This window comes from Mustela putorius, unplaced genomic scaffold (assembly GCF_011764305.1).
Source record: "Mustela putorius furo isolate JIRA1106 unplaced genomic scaffold, ASM1176430v1.1 tig00001012_pilon_pilon_pilon, whole genome shotgun sequence".
Lineage (NCBI taxonomy): Eukaryota > Metazoa > Chordata > Mammalia > Carnivora > Mustelidae > Mustela > Mustela putorius.
Genome location: NW_025421531.1, coordinates 1,792,168 through 1,805,990, shown reverse-complemented (window position 1 = coordinate 1,805,990; position 13,823 = coordinate 1,792,168). Strand labels below are relative to the sequence as shown.

Below are 13,823 nucleotides of genomic sequence, written 5' to 3'. Positions count from 1 at the left end.
AAATATTATATATAGAAACCCCTGAAAACTCCATCACAAAACCATTAGAATAAGTTAATTCAGTAAAGATGTAGGACATAAAATAAATACACAGAACTATAAGACATTGAAGAAAGAAATTGAAGACACATATAACTGGAAAGATATTCCAGACTCATGGATTTAAAGAATTAAGTTGTTAAAAATGTCCATGAATGAAATCCCTATTAAATTTTCAATGGCTTTTTTTTTTTTTAAGGAATAGAACAAATTGTCTTAAGATTTCTGTGGAATCACAAAAGCCCCCAAATAGGCAAAGCAATCTTGAGAAAGAAGAACAATGCTAGAGGCATCATACTTCCTGATTTCAAACTGTATTACAAAGCTATAGTAAATAAAACAGTATGGTATTGACATAAAAACAGGCACACAGATCAGTGGACCAGAATAGCGAGCCCAGAAATAAATCTACACATACATGGTCAATTGTTTTACATTCAAAGGAGGTAAGAATATACAATATATAGTCTCTTCAATAAATGATGTTGGGAAAACTGAACAGCCACATGCAAAATAATGAAACTCTACTACTATGTTATATTATGCACAAAAATCAACACAAAATGGACTAAAGAATGTGAGACCAAAACCCATAAAACTCCTAGAAAGAAACACAGGCAGTAAGCTTCTTGACTAGGTGATGAGTTTTGGGATTGACACCAAAAGGAAAGGCAACAAAAGCAAAAACAGCAAGTGAGACTACATCAAACTACAAGCTTCTGCACAGCAAAGAAAATCATCAACCAAATCAAAGGTAACATACCGAATGGGAGAAAACTCTGATGGGGGTTAGTATTCAAAATATAGAAAAAGTACTCAAACAACTCAATAACAAAAAAAATTCCCTAAATAATCCAAATAAAAAGTGGGCAAAAGATCCGAATAAACATGTCTCCAAAGAAGTCATACAGATGGCCATCAGACATATGAAAGTATGCTCAACATCACTCATCATCACTAGGCACGTGTAAATCAAAACCACAATAAGTTATCATCTCACACCTGTTAGAATGTTTATAATCAAAAAGACAAATAGTGTTGGCAAGGATGAGAAGAAAAGGGAACCCTGGTGCAATGTTGGTAGAAATGTAAATTGGTTTAGCCAATGGAAAACAGTATGGGGTTTCTCAAAAAATTACAACTAGAGCTCCCATATCAGCAATTCCACTTGCGGATATTTTTATGAAGAAAACAGAAACACAAACTCAAAAAGACACATGCACTCCCATGTTCATTGCAGTATTACTTACAATAACAAAGATATGGAAACAAGCTAAGAGTCCCTTCAATGGGTGAATGGATAAAGAAAATTATATATATATATATGTATATATATATGCATATACATATATATATATACACACACACCTTGAGGGGATTATGCTAAGTGAAATAAATCAGACAGAGAAAGAGAAATACCATATGATCTCACTTATATGTGAAATCTAAAACAAAAACAAAAACTAAGCTCATACAGAGCACAGATTTGTGATTGCCTAAGGTGGGGAGTGGTGGGGGTGAGAGGAGTCAAAGTATAAACTTCCAGTTACTAAATAAATAAGTTATGGGGATGTAATAGACAGCATGATGATTAGTTAATACTACTGAACTGCCTATTTGAAAGCTGCTAAGAAAGTAAATCTTAAAATTCCTCACCACAAGAAAAAAAATTGCATAACTATGTATAAGGTTAATAACAGCAAAAAAAAAAAAAAAAAAGATAAATGGATGGAATGACAGGACTAGCATGGCAAAGAATGTTGTAGAATATAAGCTAACAGGTTGGCTACATAGAGGTCACAAGAAGACAACCTTAAATGGTAGAATAACAAGACTGTAAATAATCTGATAATAGCAGAGAGCAAGTGAAGGTTCCTGAGCAAGAGAGTGGGAAATCTAGATGTATCCCAATCACTATCATGGGTCGATGCCCAAAATAAAACCCTTATATTTACCTGTTCTTTCTCTTAAACGATAACAGTATAATAAAATATGGTAGAAAGAATATTTACTTTGTAGTTGGGGAGACCTGAGTTTAAATTACAACTCTATTTTAGTGGCTTCTGTGATCTTGGGCAAATTACTGGCCTTTTTGAATCTGACATGAAGGAGTTAGAGAAGGAAGTCATTCTAAATAGATGGGACAATAAACTTGAAATACCCTGAGGACAGAGCATGTTTGAGGATTCAAGGATAACAAGGAAGCCAGGGTGGTAGAAGCAGAGTGACCAAGGGGCAGAGAGATAAATGTTAGGGGTGGGGTGGGGGCAGGTGGGGGGTAATATAGATCTTACAGGGCCTTGTACATCATTGTAAAAAAGTTTGGCTTTCAGTGAAATGGGAAGCCATTAGAGTGTACAAAACTGGAGAATGTCAGAATCCAACTAATTTTTAAAGTATTATCCTCGTTGCTATATGGAAAATAGACTATATAGAAGCCAAAGGTGAAAGAAAGATCTATTAGTAGGCTCTGCAATGACACAGACTAAATCAGGTGCCACTGGAAATGGTGAGAAGTGATCAGATGCTGTACTTAGAAGAAAGAGAAGATAGGATTTGTTGATGGACTGAATTTGGAATCAGACAGACTAAACTTACAAAGAAAAGGTTGGAGAGAAATATACTTAACGTCATTTATAAGGTTTGGACCTGAGATGAAAGGTCCCAACAGGAAGGATTGTGATGGGAATGACATACCAGGTAGATGTCTCATGGGAGAAGGGACGGCAAAGGTTTGACTTTGGACAAATTAAATAAAGATGTTCACTAGACAGTGAAGAAATCAGTTTATAAATTAGAGGTCCATCCTAAAATATAACATTGGGAGGCCTCCATGTATGGGTAGCATTGCAAACTAGGAAATGGAATGAGATCACTAAGGGAATGAGTAAGAGTATGAATATGATAAAGGGGGATGCCTGGGTGGCTTAGTCAGTTAAGTGGCTGATTTCAGCTCAGGTCATGAACCCTGGGTTCTGGGACCCAATCCCGCATAGGGCTCCTTGCTCAGTAGGCAACCTGCTTTTCCCTCTGCCTGCTGCTCCTCCTGCTTGCTCTGACAAATAAATAAAAATCTTAAAAAACAAATAAGAAAAAGTATGAAAAAGATCAGTAACTAAGCTTTCACTTACTCCAAGATTTAGAGGTTGGGTGATAAAGAGCACTCCACAAGGAAAACTGAGAAGGAACCAGTAAAGTAGGAAAAGAACCCGGAGAAAGTGGCGGTGGCAGAATCAGGTATTCCAAGAAGACAGAGGTTCAAAGTATCGAAGAGTTTGCTAATAGTTCAAGATGAAGATTGACAAATATTTATCAGATTTAATAGTGTGGAGGTATTATTAACCTTGACAAGAAAATTTCAGTAGTCAAAACCTGATTAAAGTGGGTTCAAAAAATAAGAGACGGAGTAGAACAGCTAATTCAAGCAACTTTCTAAATGAGTTTCTTACATTAAAAAGCACCGTTTAATTCAAGTATCATGTTTACACATAAAAGTATATATATCTCAGTGAACAATGACAAAGTGAAGACTTAGGTTCTTCAAAGGAGTCTTGCTCAAAAGAAAGAAAAATAGAGCAGGGGCTGAAGGAGGTATAAATGGTATTAATACGATTCTGTACTTTTAAAAGATGGAATAAGAGCATATTTGTATCAGAAATGACTCAGTAGGAAGATATGGGAGAGAGAAGACAAACACTGGGTAGAAGGATATAGGATCTGTCATACCAGTGAAGAGTCTAGCTACATCGAGTGCATAGACACTTCATGTTTTAGTAGGTGGGAAGAAAGTAGTGGACTAAACACAAGTATGGGAGGTAAATGTTGAGTGTTTAAGGTTTTCTTCGATACTTTACTGACTCAATGAAGTAGGAAGCAGATCATCAGCTTAGACAAGGTTCAGAGAACAATCTCTGGAGCCTAACTGCCTGGGGTGGAATCCTAGCTTTATCATTTATTACCTCTGCAATCTTGGGCAAATTATTCAATTTCTGGATGCACTGGTTTCCTCATTTTGAAAATGTTGTATTGATAACAATTATCTGTTGTGATATTTTGTGTCATGAGTATTAGAGGGGGTAATAGTAAAGCACTTACAACTGGATCTGACAGAAGACATGTTCAATAAATATTACCTACCATTCTTAATCATCAGAGAGGAGGAAAGAAAAGTGCTAGAGGTTTCAGGAGAAAAGAAGGGAGGGAAGAGACAGTCTGTGACAAAGTGATAAAAGTTGATAAATCCCAAAGTACAGCCAAGAGTTAAGGACGTACTAGAGATTTATGGTCATTAGTTTAAAAACCAACCAGCAAGATTCAGGCACAGAGCAGGTAGAGTTGGATTAGGATTGGAATTTGCTAGACAAATACAATGAGGGGAAGAGAGATGAATGGAATGATCATGTGAGTTACAGAATCCAAGCTATATAAGTAGGAAAATAAGGACATGTCAGAGTGAAGGCTGCTGAAACCATGAAGGATTAAAGGATTATATGTGCATAAAGGGGAAAAAAAATGTTGGGAGTTGGGTTTGTAGAGAAAATGCTAAAATCATAAATGGTGATTAGAGATGGAGATATTTTTAGGACTAAGTATGTTGGAACTAAAAGGCAAGGAAACATTCTATATTGGAAAGATCCTATAAGGATTTTTAAATGGTAAAAAATAGGGGCGCCTGGGTGGCTCAGTGGGTTGAGCCGCTGCCTTCGGCTCGGGTCATGATCTCAGGGTCCTGGGATCGAGTCCCGCATCGGGCTCTCTGCTCGGCAGGGAGCCTGCTTCCTCTTTCTCTCTGCCTGCCCCTCTGCCTACTTGTAATCTCTGTCAAATAAATAAATAAATCTTTAAAAAAAATGGTAAAAAATGATGATGGTAGTTTTGGAGAAGACAAACGAGCCAAATGTAAAAATCTTGAGAGTAATCTTTCATTATAACAAGGAGGAATATAGGTGAAAGAGAGTGAAAAATGAACTTCCAGCTGTTCTGTTGCTGTTTGATTCTTTTCATTTGTTTTCAAGGAAAAAGAAGAAAAAATAGTCTAGATGTAGATGTGAGAAGGAAGGTGGACCACTATCTTATCAAAAGGCCCACGGTCAAAGGAATCGGAAAGAAAAACAGATACAACTTGAGAGGGTTGCAGTGAACACAGAGGTTTTCAGAGGAAAGCCAGGTTTCAGCAAGGTAGCAGAAAGGGAATGTTTATAAAAGACAATGCTAATGAAGGACCGTGAGTTCAGAGGGCATAGACACTTTAAAGAGCTGGAGAGATAGAGAAAATGTTTCAAATTAGGGGATGTTCAAAGAGAAATGAGATAATAAATGACAGAAATGAGATGTGTGATACTTCCTAGGAGTTACAGGATTCTTTTAAATTATCTGCTAAATAAGTAGCGTGATTTGTTTTCCTGTCTGGACCTTGACTGTCATGAGGTAATTTGGGTGAAAAGAGCACGATGGAATTAGTCCTGGTTTTGATGCAGCCTTGACAGCAAGGCTGGGAGTAACAGGAACAATGATGTTTTTCCCCGAGGTATGACGAAATCTAGGGCCCTATCTTCAGTCTTAATTAAGAGCTAAGTAAAGGCTGAGGGAGAATAATGTCAGGAGGTACACGGGGTATGCAAAGCCTCTTCTGCATTTTCTCAGATGGTATGATGGGGGCCAGGCACATCACTGGATATTCCAGTCAGGGCCTGGACTAAGATGAGACAAGTAAAGTACTTTCCCTACGTATAAAACTTGAGGATGTGCCAAATAAGTCTCTGATCAAGGTAAATATTTTAATGCAGTTTTTAAAATTGAAATTAATGCAAAAAGATAATGAACAAAATATCAAAGTTGCAATAAGAACAAATCAAAACTAGTTTAGAATTCGGCCCCATTCTCCTAAGCAAACTGACAAATGAAAAGTGCAACTTAATTCAAGCTTATCAATAGGAAATTTACTAAACCTAAAGAAATGGCAAATCCACACCGTGTAGATATACTTTCATTAAAGATTTTAAAAACAAGACTCACCCGTCTTCTTCTTCAGGTTTAATTTCTCTCTGTTCATGTGTTTTGAGATGGGTATTATCACTTTTTTTGATTTTTTAATAGTTGATGTTTTAGATTCCACAGGAGAAATATGAATTCTTTTGATTTCTTGTACCTCTGTATGTTCTGTAATTCTAACATTTGCATCATCCCTGTCTCCCTCACTCTTTCTTTTACGGGCAACTAAAGTGGTCTTTGAGGGAGGAGTTATGCCATTTTTATAACTCTTAGATTTATTGAATACTGGATCTATAACTGGAAGACAAGACTGAAAATCATCTTTCTCTTTTTGATGATCTGTTACTTTTTCAAAGTCACCCGCTACACTGTTGAGACATCTTTTTGCCTTCGGTTTATTAGTTTGCTTTTGGTTCTCTCTGGTATAAGTGGGTTTCCGTTTAGTAACAGTAGCAGAAAGTATTGGGCGTCTTATAAGCTTATCATGGCTGTAACTAGAAACATCCTGAATTGTAGAAAACTTAGGTCGATCTTTTGTAGACTTGTTAGGTCGATCTTTTGTAGAACTGTAATGATTTGACTTCATTTCTAAAGCTTTGGGTTCTTCAAAAATAGCTTTGGGAGATTGTGAACCCTGACCTTCAGGAATAAGAGGTAAAACTCCATTTGTTCTCTGATCTTGAGGAGACTGTGAGAATTGAGAATTTTTATTTGATGATGGTGATAATTTACATGTTTGCTGAGATATACATATATATGCCATATTATCTTTTACAAATTGATTTGGGGATAGAATTGGATTAATTGACTCTGATTCTAGATCCTGATTTAGTCCATAATTATCATTTACGAAAGAATCAGGACTTAAGATCGTCCGGTAATTTTCATGTACAGTTTTTGATTCCAAATGCACAGGCCTTGAATTATCTTTCATAAACATATCTGATGAAAGACATGTCATTACCTCTAGTTCATTATTAGCTGCATGGCTGTTATTTACAAAGGAATCTGGACTTAGAAAATTTCCTTGGCTTTGTGTAATGTTCAAAGTGGAGGAACAAGTTGGGGTAAGAGTAAGTTTATTATTCTCTTCAGTTTGGCCATTAATATTATTTGTGGAGTTCAAGGAAGTTTCATTTACAACTTTCTCACTAAAATTAAAATCTTCCAAAATGCTGGCACCTTCTGCTTTCAACAGTTCCCCATTTTCACACGCATGAAGAGATGTGTATGTTGTAGATCGACGTACAGAAAGAGGCAAGGAAGTCTCACCATGGCATTCTTTGAAAATGGGACTAATAGGTGATATCGGTATTTTATTTTCCTCAAGGATTAAATAATTGTTTTCTGTTGGGGAATGGCCTTCATTCATAGCCAAATTTTCACAAGCTTGTAGTGGGTTTCTAACTCTGTCAGCTTTTTGTGAAACACAAAATGTTTTGTTAACATTTTGAATACAGGAAATCTTCTTATTACTTGAAGAGGCTGACATTTTCTTCTTATTAATTGTATCCCAAAGACTCCTCTGCAAAAAATAAGCAAAACACACAGGTTAAGTTGACAGCTACTGAATATTACCTTTAAATTAGCAACATTATGTATGTTACCTTAAGATTTACCAAAAGAATCTTGCAGAGGAGTTAAGATGATGGAGTAATAGGGGGAACCTATGCTTGCCTTGTCCCTCAAGCACAGCTAGATAAACAATCATTCTGAACACCCAAGAAACTGATCTGACAATTGAGAAACAAAATGCACAACTGGAGGGATAAAAGAGTTCACACATTGGAAGGTAGGAGGTGCGGACATGTGATTTGGGGGAGAAAAGAATCACAAGTGCTGTGGAGGGGAGAGGGTGGTGGTTCAGTATTCACAAATCAATCAATGTAATATACCACATTAATAGAAGGATCAGAATGATATAATCCTCTCAATAGATTCAGGGAAAGCATCTGACAAAGTACAGCATCCATTCCTGATAAAACCCTAAACAAAGTAGGTATAGATAGAACACCTCTAAATATCATAAAGGCCATATATGAAAGACCCACAGCTTATATCATCCTCAAAGGAGAAAAACTGAGAGCTTTTCCTCTGCAGACCCAAGACAGGGATATCCACTCTTATCATTGTTATTTAACATAGTACTACAAATCCTAGCCTCAGCAGTCAGTTGACAAAGAGAAATAAAAGGCATTCAAGTCAGCAAGGAAGAAGTCTTTCACTATGTGCAGATGATATGATACTCTACGTAGAAAACCTGAAAGACTTCATCAAAAAGTTGCTAGAACCATAAACAAATTCAGTAAAGGTGCAGGATATAAAGTCAATGTACAGAAATCGATTACATTTCTATATACTGATAAAGAAGGAGCTGAAGGAGATATTAAGGAATTGATCTCATTTACAGTTGCACCCAAACCCATAAGATATCTAGAAATAAACCTAATCAAAGAGGTAAAAGATCTGTATTCTGAAAACTACAGAACAGTTAGGAAAGAAATTGAAGAGGACACCAAAAAATGGAAAAATAGTCCATGCTCATGGGTTAGAAGAACAAAGTTTGTTAAAATGGCTATACTACCCAAAGCAATCTACACATTTAACCCTAACCCTAACTACTCTCTGACCCAGCAATTGTACCACTGGGTATTTACCCAAAGGATACAAAAATACTGACTGAAAGGAGTACATGCACCTCAAAGCTTACAGCAATGTTATCAACAATAGCCAAATTATGGGAAGAGCTCAAATGTCCTTTGACCGATGAAGGGATAAAGAAGATGGGTATATGTGCACAATGGACTATTACTCCATCATCAAAAAGAATATCTTGCCATTTTCAATGAGGTGGATGGAGCTAGAGGGTATTATGCTAAGGGAAATAAGTCAGTGACAAAAAGATAAAAATTATGATATCACTCATATGTGGAATTTAAAAAACAGATGAACATAGGGGAAGGGGGAAAAAAGAGGGAGACAAACCTTAAGAGGCTCTTAACTAAACAGACCAAATTGTAGGTTGCTGGAGAGAAGGTGGGTAAGGGATGGGCTAAATGGGTGATGGGTATTACGGAGGATACTTGTGATGAGCACTGGGTATTATATGTAAATGATGAATCATTAAATTCTACTCCTGAAACCAATATTACACTATATGTTAACTAACTAGAACTCAAATAAAAATCTGAAACAAAAAAAAACAAAAAAGACTTCTCAAAATTTTTATACATTCTTACTTTCTTAGAGTAAATCACAGAATGATTAAAACTTATTACCTTTTTCTTTTTCTGCTCTTCCGCATTTCCTAGTAATATAGCTTGGTGTTTCAGAACATCATTTACAAGAAATATTACAATCTCTCTTACTCGGCCTTCTTTTAATGGTGTCCAGTTAACAGAAATAACAATTTTTTCTTTAGGCTATAATCAAAGCACACATTTTCAATGAATATAAAAGTAGTGATGCATAATAATCAAAACATTATATACAGTTTAGAATACAGTAGATGATTACTAATTATTAGTCACCAACGCTCTACACCCTAATTAACATTTAACAAGTCGAATATATTTTCCTACCCTATCTAATTTCATTATAAGGGAAAAAACCACTAATAATAAGGTTCAACAAGAAAATAAAAATTATAATGAAATCTTAGTTGCATCTACACCCCACAGCCTGGCAGGAATTTGTCAAATGCAAAACCCTGACAATGACAAAACAAACTCTGTATCCACTGTTTTTCAGGGGGAAAAAGACAAGTTTTGTTTTAAAGGAGAACCCCTAAAACATCATAAACGGCTAGCTTTTCAAAGATAACATTTTTTAAAAAGTGAACTTTTATTCTATAAAACAGTAAATTCTAATAAAATAAATTGAAAAACCATAAAACAACTCTAAGCCACATAACAAAAATAAAAAGTATTACACAGATGGAAAAATTTCTATCTTCTCATAGAAAAAAAAGCAGGCATTCATGAAGAAGAGGAGAGACCCTGCTTCTTATGTGTAACTGGACCACAGCTGGCACACAAGCTACGCGGACCTCAGATTAGAGCCTCTTCTCACTACCTTATGAAGAAGTTGTACAGACAATTAGACTCAGTGAATGGATTATTTTCAAACTGTCAGAGTTCACAATGGTAAGGCCACAGCAGTCAAAATACGAACAGAAATCCTCTAGCTTTTGGTAAGAGGGATGGGAACATTACTATGGCCAATGCAATGCAGAAAAGCTAGCCAGGTTGTTCTTGAAGCAACAGTTGTAAAATTAAATTTGATTCACCATTAAAACTGCACTGTAGCAAAGGGGGGAGGAGATTAAGATAGTAAAGCATATGCACCGCCCATGCTTGTTTTTGTTTGTTTGTTTGTTTTTGTTTTTTTTGCTGTAGACATATTCAGCCAAAACAAAGCTCACTATTTCACCCGCAAAAGTAGTTACCTGACTCTATGTGGAGTCAGTTTCCCTGATACATATGGAAACTAAAATGCATATTAAGATGACTGATAGAAAGCAATAATCCTTTAAAAGCTGCTCTAGGTTACTCCTAGCAATCCGAAAAATAAATACATAGATCGATATATTGAAATTCTTCTAGAGATGCACGGTGCACGCGCGGGGATTGCTGTCACCGCCCAAATCAGCGCCTACCTACCCATCTACAGAGCATGTGGCATAAGGACTAGCCCAGAGTCAGTGAGAAGGAGCTAAGGGGTCCTTCGTTTGTGGGTTTCTTTTCCAAGTCGTCCTACCCCCAAGCCCCCACCACAGGGGGCACAGGAGAGCCCGGAAGGCGGGCGGGGGCGCGGGCACGCCCCGCCCACCACCTACCTGCAGCTGGAACCAGCGCTGAGAGACGCTGAAGCCCTGCTCGGCGGCCGGGAGGTGGGAGATCTTCACTTCGGCGACCTCTTCGTTAGGGTTGTCCAGGACCAGAGGCAGCGTCCGCGAGGCTCCCAAGCGCACATCTCCGAAGCAGAGGAAAGGCGACCTGCAGAAGTGGCTGAGAGACAGGACCGGCGGGGAAGCTGCCGCATCCTCGGCCCCGGGGCCCCGGGGCCCGGCCGGCGGCCTCCGCTCGGTGGGGCTCACCTCCCAGCTTCGCCCCACACGCCGGGTCGCCATGGCAGCTTCGAGACGCCGCCCGGAGATTCTGGCTCAACTCCCACAAGGTTGCCGGCGAGCGGGGACCCCGGCCGCGGCCCCTGGGAGGCGGCTGTGGAAGTCGGACAGCGAATTCGCCCCCCTTCCGTTCCCAGTCGCCGACACGCCAGGAAAAAAGAAACAAACGCCACAGATTCGCAGACTCCAAAAGGGAGCAAAACAAGTGTGGCCCGAACCTCGGTTTAAACTTCTCGCCTCCACCAATGGGCGCGCCGGGGCGCCGCCGCTTCCTCAGAAGACCAATCAGCGCGCAGCAGCCTCCGGCCAATGAGACGACAGCGCCTTATTTAAACGACTCCGTGGGCCGCGGCTCGCTGCGTGAAGGGGGCGAAAAGCTTGGGGGAATCTTGGCGACACCCCGAAACCCGCGGTTTAGACTCGCAACTAGCTTTTTTATGTGTAAACAGGTTGGCTTAAAGGGGAGAGAGTAACAGCATTGCCACAGTAAATGTAGCAGTCACTGCGGGTGCCCGAGACAACCCTGGGAAAAACGTTAGGTAGGCAAAACTAATACAATATACCCCACCCAGAAAGCTATTAATTCGCTCTCCTTTTGCGGTTTCCTGTGGAGAGTTGGGAGAAAAAAATGAAGAAAATTAAATTCCTAGTTGTGTGAACGTGCTTCTTTCAGTGACTGACCTACAAGGGCTCAGTAATTGTACATGTGGGTTCTTACCTTGGGATTCTGGGAGAAAAGGTAGATGGAGAAAACCGAGATTCCCATGAATTCGTAAGGAATGGTTTTGACAGCCAGGGCGCTCGACAACTTTTTGGTTTTTAACTGTAGGTGTCTAATAATAACGATTATGGCTTGCATATTCCTATATTCCAGGGATTGTTTAAAGTCCTTTACACATTGACCTCAACTTTCACTTCAACTCTGTAAAATAACTACTATTATTTGCATTTTACAGATGAACAATACAGGGCATACCAGACAGCAAGCTGCAAAGCCAGGGTAGGTACCCAGGCAGTTTGTAGTCTTGCTCTTACTATACCATACTGCCTCTAAAGGTAGTAAGAAACTAAAAATACAATGAATGGATGTGTGTATGGGTACAACTATATGGAAAGCAAGGTCTGAGTAGAAGAATGAGAAAGGGGAGATATTAAATTATAATCACGGACACCCAACATAACCTGAAGTTGAATCTCTTAACAATTTTTAAACAAAACTGTTTATTTAGGTTTTGTTTGTTTTCTGGGGCAGGGGAAGCCTTTAGGATTGATGTGCAATAAGAACACTACTGATTTTTTAAAGCAAAAAATGTTAATATGAATTACTATGACTTTTAGGTACATTTAATTTATTTCATATTGTTAATGTTATTCATCAAATTAACATTGCAAATATAAACCCTCTTAAAGCTTAAGTCACTGAAATAGTTTAGTTCGACTCTTTTAACATGGTGATAGCACATTTTGCTTGTTTTCCCTTCATAGTTTTTCATTAAGAAATGCTATTTACACAATTTTTTTTTTTTAAAGCACAATGAACTGTGCTGGATATATTTTATTTGTACCTCCACTTCCACTCCCTGTTATTTTCCAGACTGTTCTTTGCTGTGGGATTCTGATCTGTATTCTGTGTATGTTACATTAATAGTTTTACTCTGTGGCTTCTGTTCTGCTTCAAAGAGGGAGGTCACTGAGGGAGAAGAGGGAGGTGAAGGTACTTACTTCCTCCCCTCTACCACCTTGGGCTGACTACATCTCAACATTAAAAGTAACACACAGCTGAACAGGTGCCCTCTCCACATGGGTCTTTCCCCTCAACCTTTTGGATCTGGGGGAGGGAATAACATAGTTGTTAATAGTTCCAGGGTATTGCATTATTGCTTGTTTCCCTACATCCCAGTCACATCTTTGCAAATGCAGTTAACCTTAGAAAAACATGGCTTTGAACTGCACTGGCCCACCTACATGGCTTTTTACAGTACTGTAAATGTTTTTCTTTCTTATGATTTCCTTAATAACATTTTATTTTCTCTAGCTTACTATATTGTTAGGGATATAGTACATAGCACATATAGCATGCAAAATGAGTTAAGACTTTGGGTCAATAATAAGCTATTAGTAGTTAACTTATTGATGAGTCAAAAGTTATCCACAGATTTTCAACTACACCAGGGGTCAGTTTCCCCAACACCCACATTATTCAAGAGTCAACTGTATTTTGCAGCCTCTCTTTCAATCTACACCTTGGGAAAATTGGTATTTCCTTTTGACCATTTCGTAAAGGAAGGAAAAGCCTGGTTTATGGATGGAACTGTATGGAAAGCCAGATTTTACATTTGCTTATGGTCTTTGCATTCAATTTTTAAGGAGACATGCTGAGCATGTTCTGCATTCCCATGCAGTTAAAAGGTGTTCAATAAAACCTAATACTTTATTAAGACCAAAGAATTTTATATTTATTTTAAATATCAAAATAACACAAAGAACTAGTTCAATATACAATACACTTCCTAGTCTTCACAGAGAACTGAATTTTTCTATAAAGACATTTGTACTTATGAAACATGAGACGGCTAAAATATCTATGTAACTCACAAGATACTTCACACACAGTTGACAAAATAATGAATTTTGATATTTTAGATTTTTCTTTGTAATTGCTTTT

General features: G+C 38.0%; 1 protein-coding gene across 3 annotated transcripts in view; it reads right to left on the bottom strand.

The window, feature by feature from the left end:
- Nucleotides 1-11,351, bottom strand: part of ASPM (assembly factor for spindle microtubules) — a 63,188-nt gene extending 51,837 nt beyond the window's left edge. For 2 of the 3 annotated variants that reach the window (XM_045086991.1, XM_045086992.1), the window contains exons 1-3: nt 10,868-11,350; nt 9,309-9,452; nt 6,055-7,555 (exon numbers count right to left, since the gene is read on the bottom strand). In XM_045086991.1, the coding sequence (XP_044942926.1) occupies nt 6,055-7,555; nt 9,309-9,452; nt 10,868-11,161 (1,939 nt within the window). In that variant the 5' untranslated portion in view covers nt 11,162-11,350. Of the gene's footprint in view, nt 1-6,054; nt 7,556-9,308; nt 9,453-10,867 lie in introns of all 3 variants that reach the window. The other variant, XM_045086993.1, reaches the window with a different exon arrangement.
- Nucleotides 11,352-13,823: the final 2,472 nt, after the last annotated feature.